At 28.8% G+C, this 21959-nt stretch overlaps 5 protein-coding genes across 5 annotated transcripts; all 5 read right to left on the reverse strand.

The window, feature by feature from the left end:
• Nucleotides 1-935: 935 nt before the first annotated feature.
• Dolk (Dolichol kinase) lies at nt 936-4680 on the reverse strand. Its single transcript, XM_089218339.1, has 4 exons — nt 4426-4680; nt 3806-4064; nt 1419-1496; nt 936-1069 (listed from the first exon to the last, which is right to left on the reverse strand). Exons 1-4 carry the CDS (start codon nt 4678-4680, stop codon nt 936-938), a joined length of 726 nt encoding a protein of 241 aa, XP_089074465.1.
• Nucleotides 4494-7329, reverse strand: LOC149058219 (uncharacterized). The gene is made up of 4 exons (XM_089218928.1): nt 6790-7329; nt 6485-6699; nt 5117-5308; nt 4494-4635 (listed from the first exon to the last, which is right to left on the reverse strand). The coding sequence occupies exons 2-3, from the start codon at nt 6678-6680 to the stop codon at nt 5163-5165; spliced, it is 342 nt and encodes a 113-aa protein (XP_089075054.1). The 5' UTR covers nt 6681-6699; nt 6790-7329; the 3' UTR covers nt 4494-4635; nt 5117-5162.
• A 3358-nt stretch (nt 7330-10687) lies between these two features.
• Nucleotides 10688-18507, reverse strand: PolD1 (DNA polymerase delta 1, catalytic subunit). The gene is made up of 3 exons (XM_015511050.2): nt 18387-18507; nt 15293-15415; nt 10688-14382 (listed from the first exon to the last, which is right to left on the reverse strand). Exon 3 carries the CDS (start codon nt 14358-14360, stop codon nt 11082-11084), a length of 3279 nt encoding a protein of 1092 aa, XP_015366536.2. The 5' UTR covers nt 14361-14382; nt 15293-15415; nt 18387-18507; the 3' UTR covers nt 10688-11081.
• Nucleotides 18508-19282: 775 nt separating this feature from the next.
• Nucleotides 19283-20430, reverse strand: Lipt2 (Lipoyl(octanoyl) transferase 2). The gene has a single exon (XM_015521232.2). The coding sequence runs from the start codon at nt 20428-20430 to the stop codon at nt 19753-19755; it is 678 nt and encodes a 225-aa protein (XP_015376718.2). The 3' UTR covers nt 19283-19752.
• Nucleotides 20335-21903, reverse strand: WRNexo (WRN exonuclease). Its single transcript, XM_015521234.2, has 7 exons — nt 21741-21903; nt 21457-21551; nt 21142-21280; nt 20965-21050; nt 20733-20877; nt 20565-20666; nt 20335-20476 (listed from the first exon to the last, which is right to left on the reverse strand). Exons 1-7 carry the CDS (start codon nt 21786-21788, stop codon nt 20411-20413), a joined length of 681 nt encoding a protein of 226 aa, XP_015376720.2. The 5' UTR covers nt 21789-21903; the 3' UTR covers nt 20335-20410.
• Between the last annotated feature and the right edge of the window lie 56 nt (nt 21904-21959).

A 21959-nucleotide genomic window follows, 5' to 3' on the forward strand; every position in this document is an offset into this window, starting at 1 on the left:
TTATTGTATTAGTAGTACGCGGTAAAATTAGATTGAACTAAAGTTTAGCATACCTATCATATCAATTATATTAATATAGTAAAAATTATTATTTATAATAATATTATTTCATATAATACTACACGTCTATACTCTAGAATCTAACTATTAATTGTTATAATTAAGCTTTAATTTATGTACAGTATCATAACCTACTAATTGTAAATAGGTTCATACCATCATACCCCGTGATATAAATACCTAGCTTAAAAGTCTCTACTAATAATATTTTTTTTTAATTATAGTGAAATAATTGAAATAATTATTTATTGATTAAATATCCAATTTAAAATGTAAATGTCTATAAAAAATATTGTGCATTTGTGTTTGAAGTTTTTGGGTTTTTGTGACACTTGCGAGAATCTCGTATTAAGTGTCAAGCCTGGTCCATTAAAATTGAAATAAAAATAGACATCACTGTAAAAGCAATACATTCAATGATTCTTTCTGAATTTAAAATACACGAAAAATTATTCTGTCTTATATTTAAATTATGGATGTATATAATACGGCTGTGATTTAAACAAAATATATTTCTATCTTATACCACTTCTATTGTATAAACATATTATGTGTTTTTAAATAATAAATTAATAACTTACTTCTTTCTTAAATAATAATTTAAACCTCGTTTAAAAATGTAAGAAAGTGGGATATTTGCTATACAGTAAATTAATTATAACACTGTCAACTCCAATAAATAAAAACCAAAACTTTAAAAAAATATAGTATTAGCTATTCGATATAAACATAAATATAACATTTTATATTGTAAATAGTAATACCTATATTATTTTATTTTTAACATAAAAAGATCAAATTTGATAAGACATTATATTTTTTTATTTTTTATATTTTTTTTATCAATAAATTTCAATAGTATACATCTTACTAATTTAACAGTGCAATAGAAACGTATACAACAAAAGAGGTAATGCTAAATTATCAACTTGTTCAGTTTTTGCTTCAACGAGAGTTACAAAACCAACTCCGAGCATCGGTATAATCAGATTGATGTCACATGCTAAACCTATTGATTTAAATATATAAAAAAAATAATGTATTAATAAAAATATGGATTTAAAAAATGTTTACAGATCTGAATTTACAACAAAATCAATCTAATAAAAAAGAAATAAATTCAGATTTTAAACAACATGAATACCTAATACAAGGTAAATTTTAAATTTTATCGTAAATCACAAATAGATACATATTAATTATCTATAGGTATTAGATTTTCACGAATAATGATGAAATAAAAAGTTTAAGGAAAAATATATACTTAAGTGAAATATTTTCAAAAATGTATAATTTTTGTTTACATTCCAAATAGTCGACTTTGTTATGCATTTAGATTATTCATGTTTTATACAAACCTGAATATTTGAGAGCGATAATGCACAGAGCTTGAGAAACGAAACAAGCCGCAGAACCTTCGATGCTTTTTTTCGTACCTGCAAATTACGTATAATCATAATATATAGGTATAAATAAATGAAATTGATTTTAGATTCTGAGCGGAGCGATGAATGTATTGATTTTACCATGATGAGTGTTTTTTTTTTTTTTTTTTTGTGTCTGTCATCACTTTTTGGGGCAGTAAAAATGCTTCGATTTTTGACTTCAGTACCTCGTTCGATCAGAAAGTGAATCTAGTTGGTAGTTGGGGGGGGGGGGGGGGTACAAAGTCTACCGGAATACTTGAAATTTTCACTGAATGTTTATATAGGCATTTTATATACTTGATAAAATTTTCAAAATATTTAGATTTGTTTTGAGCTGTTTACTGACATTTTAATTTTTCAACTTTTTTTCTATAAATATCGATAAAAATTTATTTGTTCGGTAGAAAAGCTTGAAAATTTAATACAATGCTTCTAACACATTGTACAATAGCAGTTAAAAAAAAATTAAAAATTTGTAGGCACGATTTTTTTTTATAAGCATTTAAAGTTGAAATTTTGACTAAATACGTAAAAATAACGGCAATATTCAAATTATCTTAGATAGAAATTCATAAAAGTTTTTTTTTTTAATTCTAAGATTCGAAAATTTAATAAAAGACTCCTAACATATTTTTACAATAGCAGTTGAAAAATAAAAGAAATGCATAGTCACAATTTTTTTTTATAAGCATTCAAAGTTTGAATTTCGACAACATATTATGTAAAAAATCAGGAAAATTCGTAAATTATTTTATGCTAGAAATTCATAAAAAATTTTCTTTTTATATCTAAGATTTGAAAATTTAATACAAGATTCCTTACAAGTTTGTCAATCTTTATCACAAATAAAAAGTCCACCGGAAATTCAAATTAAATTTTTATGAGCAATTTAAATTTAAATTTTTACAACATTGGATTTCCACTGGATTTCACATTTAGTGATTTTCTTATTTTGGTGTAACTCTAAAAGTCTAAAACAAATGACCGCAGATACTTGAAATTTTCTCTGAATGTTTATATAGACATTTTCTATATTTGATAACATTTTCAAAATATTTAGATTTGTTTTGAGTTGTTTACTGACATTTTAATTTTTCAACTTTTTTAGTTTTTTTTTCTATAAATAACGATAAAAATTTATTTGTTAGGTAAAAAAACTTTAAAATTTAGTACAAGGCTTCTAACACATTTTAACAATAGCAGTTGAAAAATAAAATAAATTCATAGTCACAATTTTTTTTTACAAGCATTCAAAGTTTGAATTTTAACAACATATGTAAAAATCACGAAAATTACGAAAATTCGCAAATTATTTCAAACTAGAAATTCATAAAAAATCTTCTTTTTAAATCTAAGATTTGAAAATTTTTAATAATCTATAATATATCCTAGACAGATAAACCGTCTTCGCTCAGAATCGTTTTTCGTATACAATAATGATATAATATCATTGGATTCAAATTTAATTCCATCCATTACAGAACCCACTTATTGTAACCTACTGTACAGCAGAGCGACATCCACGACTTACCCGCCTTTTTTAATTTTTAAAGGAAAATAACTTATCAATCGAAAAAAAAAAATAACCATTTAGAGTTATCATTAGAAATGTTCAACCCTCTACTCTATTAGTCTTTAATTGGTAATATTATATAACCAATGATTTATCATATCTGGAATATCAAGTTAAAAATATTTCTAATTACATAAGAACAAATCACCGTTGCTACTATATAATTCTTTGCAGATTTAGAACAATCTCAGATTAATCGAGAAATCTTTAAACTCACTTTTCTTTGCTTCCCCAAATTAAAGTCGACATACCCCATGCAATAAGTAATTAGTACCTTAATGCCAGAATTTCCAGTCCTACGGCCTTACCCATAGTTACTGATGTTTCGATAATCCAAGATGACTATAGCTCAGCCCAGTGTCAAAAAAAACCGTAACAAACCCACAATATATATGTTTATAAATGTATACTATATCGATAGCAAATACTGAATATAATATGCTTTTTTATAAGCAAAACTAATTGTTGTTTTAAAACTTTTTTCTTTTTGATAAATGTTATAAGCACCAATTATATTTAATTATATTGTTGCCAATTTCACACATTATTCATATTATTCGCATATTTATATGGCTGATATGAAAAATATTTTAATAATTTCAATGTTATATAAAATAGCAAATATTCTAACCCTATACAAAATTTGAGCATCAGCAATTATTTAAACTAGGCATTTAGGAAAATATACGACTGTTAACCTTAGCACACGTATTTTCAGGAAAAAAAATTGGTAAACAAGACCTACCTTTCCATTTATTACGTCCTATACGGGAGCCAACCAAGCTAGCAGCCGTGTCTCCGATGCCTATAGATAACACGCCAGAAAGCAGAGGCAACAGGCTCCTAGAATCAGGTTTCGGATGGATCCAAATGGGAAGAGAGCATCCGACGAGCAAGTAGATCGGAGTGAATGCCACAGGTCCTTCGTCTTTCTCGTCCGAATATACTCGAAAACCTTCCTGAAGGATCACGCCCAGTGGTGGCATGTTGGCAATGCGCAAAGTCTGTCAGAAGAAAACAAAACGTATTTAAATAATCGTAGCTGTAGGAAATTTATTTAAGAAAGAAAAACGTAAAATTATAATTAGTTTAAAAAATCATGTTCCAAAAATAAAAAGAGTAGCTACATCATATGTAGTTATATAATATAAATATATATATATATAGTACCTATATATATATATATATATAGTACCTATATATATATATATAGTACCTATCATAGCATATCATATAGGTAAATATAGGTATACTATCGCATAATAGCAATATAGAATATTATACGCATTATAGGTATGTCTAATGCGCAGTTATTAAAAAATCGTAATAAAAGTATTATAATTATTTTAATTTATAACTACTCACCTCCAAAAGCACAAAACCAGCAAAAACCACGCCGCTGGCCAAGTACAACAGACAAGGATCACGAACAAGACCCGGTACATAAACGAGACAAGCGACCAGATGAAAGTTCTTTCTAATCGACGTTGACGCCTTGGCATCGCTCATTATTTGCACGCATACGAAAACGATGGCGAACACCGAGCAGCCAGCCCAGTACAACAGCAGTATCGTCTGTAAACGATGTAATAGTTGTATATTTATTATACTTTTATTCATAGGCGTAGCGTGATGAATTTATTTTGGAAGGGCTATAGCCTTTTTTTTAAACTAAAAAATATTTCAGTTCTCATACATGGACAGAATTCAGAAGGGCTTAAAATAATTCTGGGGCGGAGGCTATAGTCCCGTTAGCCCCTATGCTACGCCTACTCTTTTATTGTTATGCATTATATTATAAAGGTATTTTAAACCAGGGGCGTATTTATGGGGGTGGCTGAGGGGGCTTCAGCCCCCCCCCCCCGAAATCCAGGAATTGTTTATGAAGTCTGCGTATTTGTCCTATCATATGTAAATTTTCTAACTCATATAGGCTGAATTGGGAATTTCAGTTGGATAAAATGCCACAGCCCCCCCCCCCCCAAAAAAAAAAAATCCTAAATACGCCCCTGTTTTAAACAGAAAGCAATTCACAATAATATCGACGTGCACTCACCGTATGTCGATCCCTAGTAACCCAATACAAGATTTTCAGTATGGGACTACCGTTTAGGATGATATGCAGTGGTAACACTATCGTGCCGGACACGATTATAGCAAACGTCACGTAAAACCGACCGGGTGACTTGCGTAGATTTTCCACGTTGTACACGGTCAAAGCAAACACGAAAATGCCGACAACCCCGAACTGAAAAAATAACAGAAGTATTAGAGGTAATAAAGGTAATACACTATAATATTTTTTTTAATGGTCTCAACACTCAAGACATATAGATATAGAGAAGATAACCTATAACGATACCTACTAAAAAAAAAGTATAATAAATATTACTATAGTTATTATTATTATACCTATTAATTACACCATATTTGCGAATAATTGCGATTTTTTGTACTATCCTGCATTGTGGTACTATAGCCGTGGTACAAACATTTGTTTTTATAATATGATAACAAACTTATTTTACTTAAAACTATTCAGCAGATAATGTTTTTGAAAATATTAATGTAAATCTAAATAAAAATTCAAAATCATAGACTTCGACTTATTAAATTTATTAACTGAGAGTGGTACTATCTCCATGAAGGCTAAATGTCGTGTACAGATGCGCAGAATAGCCAACATTTGTCTGACCACGCTATATGTTCTCTCGCTGGACAATGTAGCTATTTAGCTATAGGTACATATTATATAATTAGCATAGATTGATACATGTAAATATAACATAATATGTATACCTATATTTTTATTATTTAGATAACTTTTACAAATCATAAAATGTTAATAGATTGATATTTAGCTTGTCTACCGTACTTACTAATTTTTCGAATCTCTAATCTATTTTTTTTTTTTTTTTGAAAATATAAACAAATAATTATTACATAAGTAACATATATATTCCATGTTGTGTGTACACGCATATTATCGTATCATCCTTAGTTAGTTAGATCGAGTATTGATTTAGGCAGGCTAATCCGCATTTTTAAAAACATAATCTGCTAGATTATTTAAAGTGAAAAAGGATATGGTTCTCATTTGAAAAACCAAAGTTTTTATCACCACGCAGGATATTCTTCAAATGGTAAAAACATTATTGATCATTCAAAATTATATAGTGTACTATATATAGGAAGGTACATTTAAAAGATCCAAACATCAGATTTTGAATATCTGTATTATTTATGAAAAAATAGAGGCAGTGGGTCGTGCTATAAAAAAAAATAGTCGAATAAGTCGGAGCTCTGCATTCACTTAATTACGTTCATTCTTGATCGTTGCCATTAGTTCTAGCTCTGCCTATGTGCGATACCGATATGCCTACACATGTTTGGTGCCAGTCCATCGTGATAATCATAATTATACCTGTAGTATTAGCGTGAACACGTCGAAACATGTTAGCTGCCGGTATGGCGCCAACATGTTGGTGAAGGAAGCGACGGCAAACAGTAGTGCGGCCTGCGCGGTGACAGTGGCTTCGCCGTACGTGAAACTCAATGGGCAACAGGACACGACCAACCGCAAGAGCCGGTGGTAGGAGAGTGCGCAGAAAGCGGCACATGTCACGTTGTACACGACGCCTATATTATGAATGTAATTTTAACAAAATATTAATATCATTATTTAATAGGGCGGAGACCTAAGAATCCGAAATAGGAAAGGTAATTTACCTCACTTAAACATAAGTTTGCAGAGTCCATGCTTAATTAGGTATATTGATTTGATCATTATTGTATAAGTGCGAGATGAGTTTAGCACCACACTCGTACGAAAATGTGTTTCATGATCAATGATGTTAGGTTAGTGTACGGAAATATGTAGCCGCATTCAGTTACAATATAATCTAGCAGTGTTTGACGTGTTTGTGTAAACTATAAATTATAAAAGGAATAAAGGACTAAGGAAGTGAGAACTGAGCTACTGGGGGAACAGGGGCTTTTATAGACAATTAGAATCAAACTTTAGGGCTCTAAGCCTTGAGATGTTAGTTTCACACAAAAAATGAAATAATCAAATTCTGGATCCAGTATATTCTACCACTGTGATCATCGAAGTTCAAAGTGAACTACTGCTAAGTATAATTTGCAAATCCAAATATACTTATTATACCTACTCGTTCCTCTAACGGAATAACGTTTGTACAAAACGTTTTATTTTTACACCGATGCACACGAGTTAAGAGCAATTTAGAAGAAAGTATACGTTTTTTTTTTTAAATTACTTGCCCAACTCGGTATATAGGGTCAGCAGTTGCGCAATAACAGCCGCAGTGACGATGTAACTCAACGGTTTGGCCGGGAAGCGTTCGCAATGCAACACGTCGGACACCGCACTGACCGAAATACCCAAACTCAGTATCGTTGAGATTATGTAAGGTTCCGAGTAGGTTTCGCATATGCTAAGCCCGGTGATGATAGCACACGGCAACAATAACATTAACCATACTCCGGGCGCCGCATTCCGTCTAAAAACCAACATTGATATAAAAATTCAAATTCAAATACGATTAAAAACATAAATCATAGAACACCGCGAACCGCCATCATAGTTGCAGCACTGGCGCATTTAAAGACAAATGTCCAGTCTGCAAACATTATAGAGCCCAATAACATAATTACAAGGGTAAGGCAATACTTTTGGCTTTATTAAATACCTATTTTATGTTAAATCACTTAAATTATATAATTCAATCTTATAACAATGAACTATGAATTAATTAGGTACCTAATATGTCTCTAGGTAGATATAACTTAAAGGATATGATATAATATAATTGGCTATTGCTATTAGGATTCGTGAAATAATTTATTTCACCATTATCTGCAATAGGGCAAAAACCTTCTAATAATTGTAGGTACCTATATATTAGGTATAGGTACTACCAGTTTTTTTATTGACTTATTATATTATTATTTTTAAAGTTATATGTTATTTGTATAAATGTATAATATGTTTATGATACATACCTAATAATGGATATTCTTACATTATAAATAATTAAATTCGATTTACGTATTTACGAGGTGTTTCATAGTGAAGTTTATGAACCACTACTTGATACAATACAGTAGGCAACTAGTGTGAAAATTCTTGGGAGGCAATTCGTATATAATTAAGATCTACTTGATCATTGGAGGCAACTAATGTATATTATAACTTTTTTATTTACGATAAGGCTGGGAGGCAATTCGTATATTTTGGGAGGCACTGAGGCAGCTATAGTATTCACCGCTAAAACCAGGGCCTTCCACCGCCGCTGCAAGACGCGTACGTGTGGGACATATCTCCCCCACGCTCTTGTGTAAGAGCACGTCTTATGAGTGGAGGAGAGTGGGGGTACATGCCCCGCGCTTAAGTAACTTGGGTGGTACCTAATTGAAGACTCAGAAACGCAGGACGCTCAGGGGCTCAGGATTTTAGAAGTTAGAACTCTTTTTTCATCCTACTAACTAATTTTCGGTGGAAATTGTTATCATTATTAAAAGTAGATAAATTTGAAAAATCTTGTATTAAATCATTTACTAATTTTAGATGTAAAGAGAACATTTTTATAAATTCCAACTAATTACAAAATAATTTACAAATATTAACGTTTTTATAATTTTTGTCAGAGGTTCTAACTCAAACACGCTCATACAAAATTATTGCAGACTTACGCAAATAGGTACCTATATATATTTTTTAAATATTCCTATCTAATAACAATACCTAATAAAAATGTATGAGGAAACTCTGAATTAAACATAAATTATTACATTTTAAAGTTTATCTAATAAAAAATATAAATCGTCGACAATTGAAAAAAATTCGTAAATTTATCATGTCTATAAATTGCTCAGGGTCAAAATATTTAAGAAATGTTATCATTTATGATAAATGGAAAATGGTCATATAACCATTTGGTGGAAATTAAAAATATTTACGATTATAAGTACAGTACGTAGTACAATAAATACAGTAAGTAGTAAATTACTAAGCATTTTTTTATCTTTGACCACCTAAATTACCAACTAGACTCATTTTCCTACCAAAAATGATTCCAAGGTAAATTACAACGTTTAAAATTATGGGATACTCAATATCATCGCAATTTTTCATACGTACTCTTAATAAATAATAATTGCTTATGGCTTGCACCTATTGTATATTTGTATCACATTTATCCACTCATTGCCTCATTGGTTCTTATTGACATTATTATCAGGTTGAGTGGGTAAGAAATGAGCGTATTGTGATCTAACCTCAACATTTTTTGTGGTGTAGACTGTAGGGTACCCTATCTATTTGCATGGTTTACAGTAGACAATATTATACAAGTACGTAGATGGGTTCCCATTATCGGCGAAAGACATAAGCGCCAAAATTAGATAAGAAAAAAAATCGTATCGTACATAACTACCAAAATCCTAGGTTTCTATGTACCTACCATGGTGAATAGATATTAAATTTATATTGATTTGCATATGTATATCATAATTTACTATTGACATTTTTTTAAAAATAAAATAGCAATCGATTTATTAAATTTGTGTTTATTTGCATGAGATAATATTATATTTTAATAATTTATTATTGAATTTTTTTTTATATAATAGGTATAATCTTTTATAAGATAACAATTTTTAAAAGTCTAGGTACTTTTTTTTGGCGTTTATTGAGAATATTTACAATCTGTAGTCTGTACACAACATGCAACAAGTAAATATGATGTATTAAGAATAATATAAAATACAATAGACTTTAATGACTTGAAGGAACTTAATTTTGGTTTTTTCTATGCATCACCACGTGATACTCAGCCATAGGAGAACCCGTTTCTATAGCAGGGTGACGTTGGGAGATACGCAAAATCTGCGTGTTCCCTCGATGGACAGAATATAGTTGTATAATATTGGATTGAGATAATAATAATAAAATATTAGAGAAGTACATAATATGATATGGCACTGTGTACCATGTATATGTAGGTATCGACTATAGGTAGTTATAGCAGTCTATAATTAGAGGAGCAAATTATTTTATTTATGCTGTGGCAAACCTAAATATTTACCAGCTAGCACCCACTTACCATCATTAATCTTTATAAGTGTTATGATTTTATCATATAATATTACATTTATAATTTAACTTTTTTTTATTATATAACTTTTATCCTTTAAGTATCTACTAATAAGATCCACTAAATTATTTTTGAAGATCAAGTGCCTCTCAGCTCTCCTCTGCACCTGTTAAGGTACAGAATGATTTTATTTATAATCAAATCTTGCCAGCTACTATTTATGTATTTTTTTTAATATTATTATTTTAGTATTGTTACTCATTGTGAATGACATTGTTTATTAAACAGTTTATGATATTTAATTTGATAATATACAAATATTAACTTGTCCAAAACACAATTTCATTTTTACAATAATTTAGTCATGAATTGAATTAGTGTTTAATTTTATCTATGATGTTTAAATTTATTAGTAAGTAAAATCAATTCATAGCCAAGCCAATAACTCTGGTAATAACTAAGAATAAAATAATAATTATGAATTACCTAAAATAAATTAAGACTCAATCTTTTAAATTGGCATACAAAATTTATAATTTTACATTAACATAACATTAATAATTAACACATTTAAACAGTTTAGTGTAATGTATTTAATTACAAAATAATTTGTAAACTTATACAAGATCTTTTTATAGTCTTGTGAATTACCAAAATATTTTAACCGTAAGACATTGTTGTCAAATTAAATTTAAAAAAATTGTAGAATAAAAACGCCATATTTTAAACCAGATACATCATTATTCACTTTGTGGTTATCATAATATAATACTGAAAACTATTGAATTAAGAGACATTAATATAAAATTATTTTCAACAAAATAATAATGAAATGTTAAAAAACAATAAAAAAAAATATACAAAAAACAAAAAATGTTTTAATTTATGTTACCTATTATAATTCTATTTATTATTTGGATCTCCAAATCGATCCATTGTTTTTACTTGAGCAGTCAAGTCAATCTGTACCTTTTTCCTTAAATAAAATATTGGACAATCTCGACTAGTACAAATGACTTCTTCATGTAAACTACCTTGGCATCGTTGACATTCAGTCCATAAGCGGCAAAACTTTTCTTGTAGATCATTCACTTTAACACGTTCCTGATAATATAGTTCACCTTGTTTTGGCAAACAATATTTACATAGGGCATTTCGTTCTTCATTAGTAGGCAATACACTTTTACACCCAAGACATACTTCTCTTTTTTTTGTGAAAGCTGATAATGCACTTACTTTAGATGTTACCATGGCTTTTTTACGTGTATGATCACCTTTTAATAAAACAGATTCTGCTTTGTCTCCAAGGATTGGAGAAAAAATTCGAACCAAAGGCTTGGACAGTTGATTTTCCAAATAATAGTTAAAATCAATTGGTATATTGTTTTCCAAAACAAATATTGGATCTTCTGCTCGTTGATATGCTGGCGAACCCTTGGTACCTGTAATTAGAATATATGGTATACGGTCACCTAACTTTGGTGCGTTTCCAGGATCTCTTTTTTTCATCTTTATTGATAACTCCACATGAGCTTGTTTTGCAGTGTAATCATTTTTGGTCAACTCTTTTGTAATTACCAACTGTGATATGTCAATTCGATTGCATAACAGATCACTGATAACTTCTTTTGCATAGGCTACTGCACCATCAGGATCTCTATCAATAAGTAGTTTTTGCAAACAGGTGTTAATCATGTTAGATACTAATGGTGAATTGTCTCTACGTACTGTCTCTAACCCCTTACAATCCATCTTGTCATATTTATCAGGTCGTGTAAAATAAAGACCAGCATAACGTTTTTTATTAATTAACAAATATGGAAAATAAACTTTTTCGAAATCCAATTTTATAGGTTTTATAAATTTTGTTGTTACATATTCAGCGGCTTCGCGTCCCAATTCCATTGCTTTCTCTATGGACTTCACTCCAAACTTTACCATAACAGAATCTGTATCTCCATAAATAACAACGGCATCATGTTCATAACCATTTGCCATGCAATACTTTTGTTCGACCTCTTGCTTAGTACGTTCAATCATTGTTCTACCATATGAAGTAACACTTGTTGATATTTCTAAACATGGTAACTTTCCTATCTGAGCTCCAGTAAAACCATACACTGAATTTGCACTAATTTTCAATGCCAATTGCCGACCATCCAAGACTTTCATTTTAAAAGGATCAGTCTCAGATTTCAAATCTGTTTTGGCTTTTTTACGTGCAGATAACAAATTTTCTAAGATTTCTGGCAATAATCCTTTTCGTATAGACTTAGACAAAAAGTAACTACCAGAAGGAGTCTTAGTATAATCATTTTCAGTCAAGTTTAAAAGGTTTATTGTTTTTTGAGTCAACAGAGTAGTGTAACATAAATTATGTGCCATCATAATACTTGGATATAAGGAAGTGAAATCCAATGTCGCAATTGGATCAGCATAATAACCTTTAATAGGTTCTATTACAGTGGCTCCTTCAAATTGTTCATCTTGCATACCACCAGCCATCGTAGGCATTATATAATTTTTTTCCTGTGCGAGCCGCAGTAATTGAGATACAACTTTTGCCTGCTGACCTCCAGTTAAAAGACTTCCTAACGGAACACCAGTTACTCTAGCCATTTCCATGTAATTAATTAAGCACATTAGTTTATCTAAAAGTTTTAATGGAAGGAATGCATCTTTTAAACAGTAAACTGCTAGACGACGTCTTGTTTGTGGAGTGCCATTTTGCAAATCTGTAATAATACTATGGTGAACATCTTCTTTTTGTTCTTGTAAAAAATGATAACTAACAGAGTTTAATGAATATGATCGTAACTTATAGTCTCGCACTAACACCAAGTATAAATCAAAAGGAACTCTTCCATCAATATTAACACTTTTATTTTCTCTTCGACCCATTTGTTTACTTTGAAGAACTTGTTCTTTAATAACAGATTGTATATCTTTGATGCGCCCCAAGAAATTGAAATTTTTTGTATGCAAATGTTTTGCACGATTTAACAAATAAGGTAAATCAAAATTATTAATGTTATATCCAGTAATTATGTCAGGATCACATTCTCGAACAAATGCAGCCCATTTTTCAAGCATAGTATTTTCTTTTTCACAACTTATAACTTGACTACCAACTATTGGTGCACAAGTATTTAATGTAAACACATTTCTAATTAATCTTTTGTTTTCTATTTGTACCATATTAGCTATTTGTATAACAGGATCTTTGTCAGCTTCAGGAAATATACCTTTACGGCCAGCACATTCAATATCAAAGCTGAGAATTCGAAAAGGGGCAACTTTACTCCATTCACCCTCTGGAGCATGAGCTATCATTTTTTGCCAACCAACATCTACCTCAAATTGACATCTAGAATGTCCTTTTCGTCCTGATTTGGAATCACGTATAGTATAAGAGCCGGCAGGAAGTTCGATCCAGCTACAACCGACAATTTTTAAATCTACCATAAAGCGCATATCATAGTCAACATTAGTTTCAAACATTCTATAACTATGTCCAGAAAAAGTCGGAAATACCGGTTCTTTTTCGAGAAGTCTTTTTGCTGCCGGTACTAATTTTGGTAAAGCCATAGTTATTTTTAAATATTTTTCTAGTTCTTCACCATGATAGCCATAAAGATTCATCTTTTCAACTATTTCAACCATAAGAACGGGTTCCTGCACTCTATTTTGATTTCCACGCATATCACTTAAAACAACTGCATTTAAACGGGATCTAAACTCTTTACAATGTTCAGGACCAAATCCTTCAGGAGCACTGGTATAAAAGTATGGAGAATACCCATGCACATTACAGCAAACAGAATTACCCTCCATGGTAATCCCAAACATTCGAGTAATAGGAACCATACCAGTTTGTGCACCACTCATTCCTTTTATCGGTTCTCCAATATAATTATCAATTGTAAGTTGTTGAAAAGCTAAACTTTCAGTAAGTGGATTAATTGTTTTCATAGCAGGTCTACTCCACAAAGCACTGGAATCTTCTTGATCAGGACCCTCGCCCAATATATCTTGTAATTCAAGTTCTTTATCCATTTCTTCCATAATAGCAAGATCATTTTCAAACATTGATTGTTGAAAATCATCATCATCTTCAGCTTTAAATTTTTTATTAGAGTTGCTTTGCTTATCTGACAAATTTGGTCTTTTCTTATTAAACATCTTTCTTGAGCTTTAAAATCTTCTGCAATAAAAATAAATTCAATCAAGGGTTTTACCGAGTTTTATAGAATGAATTTGAATTTAAATTTAAAGTTAAACTTTCATCTAACCCAGGCAATTATGGTATAAATTAAGTACTTAAATCAAAATATAATATACATAAATTAAAAATATTTCAATTTTAACATAAATCATTTTTTTAATTCTAAATAGCATTTATGTAGATAAGTTTTAACTAATTTTCAATCTAACCACAAAGTAAATATTTGATAGTAGGTTACTGAATTTGTAGCAAAAGTTATATTTTATTTATAAAAAATTAATAAAATTAAAGACAGATTGTTAGTGGTTCTAATTCACATATTCAAATATTATTCATGGAATTTATACTTAATTTTCAAATTGTATAATGCGTATTACAAGATAACCAGTCATTTTAATTATATTTATATATTTAAGGAATGACAGTAACATGTTTCAATCGTTGGAATTTTTAAAATTAAAATTTGTGGAACACACTGTAGTATTGTAACGGAAAACCACATTTTTTAAATTTTTAATGCCAATTAAGTTCAATTAAGAAAAACAATATTTTACATATTATGATAATACCTTAGCAACTCAGAAAACAAAAATCTCTTATAGTAAACTTCAATATGCATTAAAATGGTATGATACAACAACATTTTAAATTAACTAAAATAAATACAAATTAAAGCAATGAGTTTGTCTGAACATAAATTCTAATTTAAAAGAGCTGTCATCACCCAAAATACCAAATTAATTTAAAATAAAAAAACAAAAATACCTACTTAAATTGAATATAAACTTGTCGTTTTTTATTATACACTTTCAGCATCAGTTTTAGATAATTTTATAATCCATAATCAAATCTAGGTTAAATAAAAAATTTTATTAAACATAATACTGACCTGTATTGTAAATTGTTAGATTGTGCTGTTAAATTGATATTATTGTTTATAAATTTGTTAACATCATTAAAGGTTAACATGACACACTAAACACAGAACTTTGTTCATTGATAATAAGTAATTCTGAAAAAAAAAATGATATACATAAACAATAGATACAAATAAAATAAATAACTTAAAGCGCTTTCAGACGAGACACTTTGTAGCTGGCTACTTATGTCTGAAAAGAATCGCGCGACTAAGATAACATTGCTATAAATATACTCGTACACACGAGACACAGACACGGACTGTGTGTCGCGCCACCGAATCGGAGTGTTTTGTCCCCGTCAGCCGCTAGACACTGATTCTAGTGGCCGGCTACAAAGTGTCTCGTCTGAAAGCGGTCTTAATGTAGTTTAATTAACTGTTAAAAATATATCATAGAAGCTTAAAAACCATAACAATATCATGTACCTACATATTAGTTTACTTTTGATAGTATATTAGATAATAGATATTATGTACTAAATACCATTGATTATAAATTATAATATACATAGACATATTATATAAACATATATTGTTTATATATGTCTATGATAATATATAAAATATATTCAAATTTTGTGATGATAATTTGTGGTGTATTTTGTCTAATTTAATATAGAGTTAGTTTGCACATTTTAAATTACCACATATCACCTGATTAAATGAACAAAGTATTTACTTAATTTTTAAGTTGTAATTAGTTTTTACATATAAAATTAACTTTCAAAATTGTTATAAATTAAGTTTACTGTACCTATTAAGTTTAATTTGTTTATTAGATTACAAAATAGTTGTTGAATGAAGTAATAAAAGATAGGGCTCAAATTTTGTATGGCCAAGAATATATTTATAAGTAAGCTATAATACAACTTAAAATTCTTAATCTCCAATTTTTTACTGTGTTACAATAATAATAAACATTTATTTATTTTTTATACAAAATATAATAAACTTCATGTATACATTTACAATATTATTACATTAATACATTAATCAACTATACTTATATAATTTAAGTATTAGGTACATAAAAAAGTGAGTGATAAGTTTGGAAAATAAAACAAAGTTTAAAAAAAAATGATAAAAAAGCTATGAAATATTAATTTCATTATTTAAACTAATATAATTTATTTTAGGTACTTTTAAAAACCATACAACATTAGATTTGTTAACAAGTGAATACCAAAAAATTTGGTATCAGCAGTTGATAATCCTGATTATATATTAGAACTGCCACTGATCAAAGGTTAAGTTTATAATGATTGAGGATATTTTAATATTTTTGATAGTTTGATATATTGGTTTTAAATAGTATGATTATTTGACTTTAAAAATAAAAAATAAACATAATTTTAAATATATATTAAATTTTTTTGAGACAATGTTTAGACAAATCATATGGCATACCCTAAGACATACAAATAAATTATTTTACATGATTGTGTTTTTCTAGGCTGTGAGTGGGCAAGAGAAAGGAAACAAAAGTACCTATGCTGACATCCTTTTAAGGATACTTTGTTGTAAGCTCAGTTGAACCCATGCTTACAAAGTTTGCGGTTTGCCGTTTGTCGAGGTTTAGTCAACTAGTAATTCCAAACTGAGGCGTTAGTACACAATCGGTTAGGTTTACTTTAAATAAATTATACTCAACTCTTGGTATATATCTACTGTTTTTTTATTGAACACATTATAATATTAAAATCGGAATATTGACACACTCGTAGCTCTAAATATTACAGACTGACGATCGTGTGAACTCGCACGTCCGCTCACATATACTATGCTGAGTGAGTATAACCGTGCGGCACGTGCAGGGGTTCACAACAACTTTTTGAAATAATAACAATTGATCTATAAAATATAATTAAGCTACTACCAAACTATTTACTTAATACTTAATAAAACTTGATAATGATAGGACCCGTGTAAAGTATATTATTTTTTGGGTGTTCAAGGTCTAGGACAGCGGTTCTCAACCTTTTTATAGTCGCGTACCAACCTACACAATTTGAAAATTTTTACGTATGTTCACCTGACCAATTTTTGCTTATTAATAATGTATACGTTTATGTTGTATGTATAGAATTTTGTTAATAAATTAATTTTTTATAAAGGTAAATTTTCTTCACGTACCACCTATGAGCTTTCCGCGTACCACTAGATGGTACGCATACCACAGGTTGAGAACTGCTGGTCTAGGACGATTCATTCCAATTATATAGTTAATTTTATTAATGTTTAGTGTTTATATAAATAAATTGTACGAGCTTTTAGTGTAAATTAAGAAATTTAAAATATTAAAGTATCAATAAATAAATAAATATGCTTTAATAGTTCTTAAGTATTTTCATCAATATTATGTATATACTTAACCCTGGCAATTATAGGAAATTATTACAAGTATACTGTTTATTTAATGAATGTGATTAAATTTGGTAATTAGTTTTTGTATTATTATTAATTTGGTTATAACATTATCATATTAACAATTCCTATTGATCGCAACTGTGTGAAATTTTTTAAGGACATTACAGCATTGAAAGGCATTTTTATAGTTTTTAAGGCATTTAATCTAGAGTGAAATAATATTAAAAAGATAGTTTAATAAAACTACAAAAAAAAAATGTAATAACTAATTATTATAATAACTTTTATTATTAATTGTTAGGTTAAGGCGTTTGAGCAAATTACAATAATATTTATTTACGTTTATATACAACATGTAGGCACAAAATTACGAGATTAATTCAGATTATTGGATATACAATTTTATACATACTAATACTATCTTGTATACAGTGTTCAACTTGATCGGACAGTGTTGTTATTATTGACTTAGAAACAGAAAATATTGAGACTGAAATCGTCAAACCTAACCGTGCCAGCCGCCTGCTAATCAAATTAATGAAACCGATCAAGGTTTAAGGTATCAAATTCCAAAACTGAACAATTCGATTTAGATATAACTGATTGAGAGTACCTATAAGTTCATTAAGTTATATGACCGACTACGTAACACCTATAACCTATACAAATATACTTGTAATGAATTATGTATACCTACCTATTCAGAATGCCGGAACAGATATATTTTGCATATAAATGATGATCGAAGACAGTACACAGTACCTAGTCAGAAAATACACAGAACTATTATAGTATTATAGTAGACAACAATGAACACCGAACAAAGTACAGACAACAAAATAACCTAAAAAAAAGCGGGAAAATATTGATAACTGTCGTTGATAACACTATTCACCACTTATACGCTGTTAAAAAAAAAAGCATATTAAAAATTATTATCGAAACTTGCAGTTTATAATATGTATGTATGATATAGTATGATAAATTGATAACCAGATAACCGCCAAACAGGTAAGTCAAGAGGCTTTGAGGTCAATATTTAAAATTACCAGTGTATTTTCAAGATAATCGGAAAAGCAAAAAAAGGTGGGCAAGTGAGTGGGAAGGATTAAAATGAATTTTTAAATACATATATTTTCAGATTTTTGATGATCATTGTCAAAATTTGAACTTTAAATACTTTAAAAAAAAAATCACGACTAATGACAATGGGTTTCTATTTTTAACATTTTCAACTCCTACTGTAACTTCTGAGGAACCTTTCATTAAATTTTCATTTTTAATAAAAAAAAAAATTCAGTCAATAAATGATTGAAAACTAGTCAGAATATTTTGCAAATAGAAAAATTTCAAGTATCTATTGTTATTCTTATGATAGTCCTTGTAGTTGTATTAAATTTTCAAGTTTGTTGACCGTTTAAAGAATTTTTATGTATGATAATTCAAAAAAACTAATGAAAATTAAAATTTTCTTATGTTACAAATAGCTCAGTCAAAACATTTTTAAACACTATAGTACACGTAAAATTGATATTCTGTGAAATTGCATGTATTTACAGTTTATACAACAAAATAAAAAATCCATTAAAAAAATTATGTGCAGGAACATATATTATCAAAACAAAAATTATAAATAAATGATAATAAACAGAACATTCTACAAAACTGTATTCCCTGAAGCTTCACTGAAAGTAAAATTTGGTCAAAAAATTATTCCTTTTTTAATAAACTGTTTGTTCTATATTTACTTAATTTAGATAGTAAAACATATGAGTTTGGGGTAATCCAATATAAGTTTTGATAATAATTTGTGATCAGTTTAATTTAAAAAAATTATTTTATTAAAAAATACTCATGTTAGAAATTGTTTAATTGTCATTCATTAAATAAAGACATACATTTTTAAGTATCAACAAACCAAAGTAACAGTTCAATTTATTTTACAAACCATATATTATATAAGTAATGCAAACAAAACATGATAAAAAATTCATAAAGTTCTTCGACAAATAATCTAATTTTTACAATATTCTATTATTCTAAATTCTATTAAATACATCATATTAAGCCAATTTATCAATTTCAGTATTTATAATGTCACATGAAAATGATTTACAAAAATGTTGTAAGAAATATGGTAACACATCGTTGACAGAAATGTCTTTATCAAAAATTTTACTAAGAGAGGTAACTCCTTTACCATGTAAACCACAAGGTACAATATGTTTGAACCAGGATAAGTCAGTATTACAATTCAAGGCAAGGCCGTGTGTAGTAATATATCGACTACATCTTACACCTATAGCACAGATCTTATGATTACCTATCCAGACTCCGGTATCAGATGTAGTAGTTGCAGTAAGTCCATAAGTTTCATTGCAAAGGTTTTTAATAGTTGTTTCTAAATTTAGAACATACCATCGAATGCTAGGATTGAATTTTTTTAAATTTAAAATTGGATAAGCAATAAGTTGTCCAGGACCATGAAAAGTGATAAGACCACCTCGGTTAGTACGTTTGAATTCTGCACCCAATTTAATTAAATTGTCTTCTAAGAGTGAATTGTAGTCTTTTTGCCTGATGCCTACTGTATAAACAGGGTTATGTTCTACAATAAGGAGATAACCACATTTGTCAATGGCTGTTGTTTTTAAAGATTCTGACAAATGGATTTGCAATTTAAGACATGAATCATAACTCATTTGCCCTAATTTTAATAATTTAATTAATCTGGAGTTCATTTTCTTTATCAATTCTTTTTAGATGTTCATACAATATTAAAGATACCTAAAATAATAAAAAAATATTAACAAAACCATTGAAAATGTTGAATTGTTTAAATACAATTGTTATAATCACATTTAGTTACACTTACAAAAGCATCAGTTGCTGCATACATACATTGATTTTGATCTAAATCTGTGTTTTCCCAATTGCTAATACGAACATTTGAGTCTTTATTTATATCTTTTTTAAGCTATTGAAAATAAACACTTGGGTATGAATAAGTGTCTTACACAATTGCTTATATTTTAGAACTTACTAAATGTTGAACTAAATTGGCCATACTCCATCTTGTAGACAATTCAAAATTCAAAACTTTGTTCGTGTAAGTACCTAAATCGATAATACAATTTAAAGCACCAGTAACATCAATGTCAAAATCCCTTGCAAGCTTTGAAAAATCACTATGAACAAAAAATAAAGCATAAAGGTAAACATAGTTAAATAATTAATAATTAAATATTTAAGAAAAACACGGGAAGAAAAATTACTTTTTAATAAATACACCTGACCATCTAACTCTTGGATGATTAATGAGCTTCACAAATATTGACGGAAGATTTATGATATGATATACCTATATTACATAAATTTAAATAACAGTTATTTAAATTTACTATCATTATAAGCCAACATATTGTGAAAAATGAAAATACTAAGACACATACATGGAGTAAATAACACGTGTTGTGGTCAGTGCAAATTTGTATAAGAGCAGTTTTTTTCGATTTTCTGTCAAAAGTTACTGGCCATTCCATATCAAAGCCATATACAACTTCATACATCTCACTAGATTCAATTTTAGTCCTAATGTAAAAAGATAAAATGTTGTAACTTGAAAAACAATAATTTGTATATGGGGGTTCACAATTCATTGGGTTGTGCAGAATTGAATAAACCAACTTAAATAAAACATGAAACTAACATTGTTTTAATCATTTATCGAATATACGGTATAAGAATTGTGAAACAAACTAACTTACAAAATTTCTTCTGCATATGATGCTAAAATATTTGGATATATGCACTGTTTAATTTGTCCTTCAAACTGCACAAACTCTTTTGTTTTTTTTATAACCTGACATAAATAAAATAATAAAAAAAAACATTCTAAATGTAGTGAACTAAATTTTAAGCATATTATATAGATTTGAAGGTATAAAGAAAGTTATATACTGAATTGTAGAAACGTTTTTAAACAACTCAGGGACAGGATAAAACTATATTGAGTAATATTGAAGATTAGATAGATATACATTTCTTTTACCTGTTTTTCTGTCATCCACGATGGAAGATATCGGTCTTCATTTGCCATATTTCGAACTCAAACAAATCTTTTTTTCAGATGGATCAAAATCAAAATAACCGTAAAGGTCTATGCCAAATGACCAAAATAATAATCACCCTATGCCTTGTGATCACGGATTAAGATTAACATCTTAACACAGAATATATGATAACGCGGTTGTTATCAACAAATATTAGT

This window comes from Diuraphis noxia, unplaced genomic scaffold, assembly GCF_037042655.1.
Source record: "Diuraphis noxia isolate RWA-SAM2 unplaced genomic scaffold, SU_Dnox_SAM2 contig0002, whole genome shotgun sequence".
NCBI lineage: Eukaryota > Metazoa > Arthropoda > Insecta > Hemiptera > Aphididae > Diuraphis > Diuraphis noxia.

Bases quoted from the DNA above. Each gene is read 5' to 3' on its own strand.
- Dolk (XM_089218339.1), bottom strand. From the start codon at position 4,680: ATGAATAAAAGTATAATAAATATACAACTATTACATCGTTTACAGACG. The intron at 1,497-3,805 runs GTAGGTCTTGTT...CGTAATTTGCAG, and splicing joins AGGACGTAATAAATGGAAAG to GTACGAAAAAAAGCATCGAA. The intron at 1,070-1,418 runs GTTTGTATAAAA...TTAAATCAATAG, and splicing joins TATCGCTCTCAAATATTCAG to GTTTAGCATGTGACATCAAT.
- LOC149058219 (XM_089218928.1), bottom strand. From the start codon at position 6,680: ATGTGCCGCTTTCTGCGCACTCTCCTACCACCGGCTCTTGCGGTTGGT. The intron at 5,309-6,484 runs GTATAATTATGA...TTATTTTTTCAG, and splicing joins TGTTCACGCTAATACTACAG to TTCGGGGTTGTCGGCATTTT.
- PolD1 (XM_015511050.2), bottom strand. From the start codon at position 14,360: ATGTTTAATAAGAAAAGACCAAATTTGTCAGATAAGCAAAGCAACTCT.
- Lipt2 (XM_015521232.2), bottom strand. From the start codon at position 20,430: ATGAACTCCAGATTAATTAAATTATTAAAATTAGGGCAAATGAGTTAT.
- WRNexo (XM_015521234.2), bottom strand. From the start codon at position 21,788: ATGGCAAATGAAGACCGATATCTTCCATCGTGGATGACAGAAAAACAG. The intron at 21,051-21,141 runs GTATGTGTCTTA...TATGTAATATAG, and splicing joins ACACGTGTTATTTACTCCAT to GTATATCATATCATAAATCT. The intron at 20,477-20,564 runs GTAAGTGTAACT...TTATTATTTTAG, and splicing joins ATGCAGCAACTGATGCTTTT to GTATCTTTAATATTGTATGA.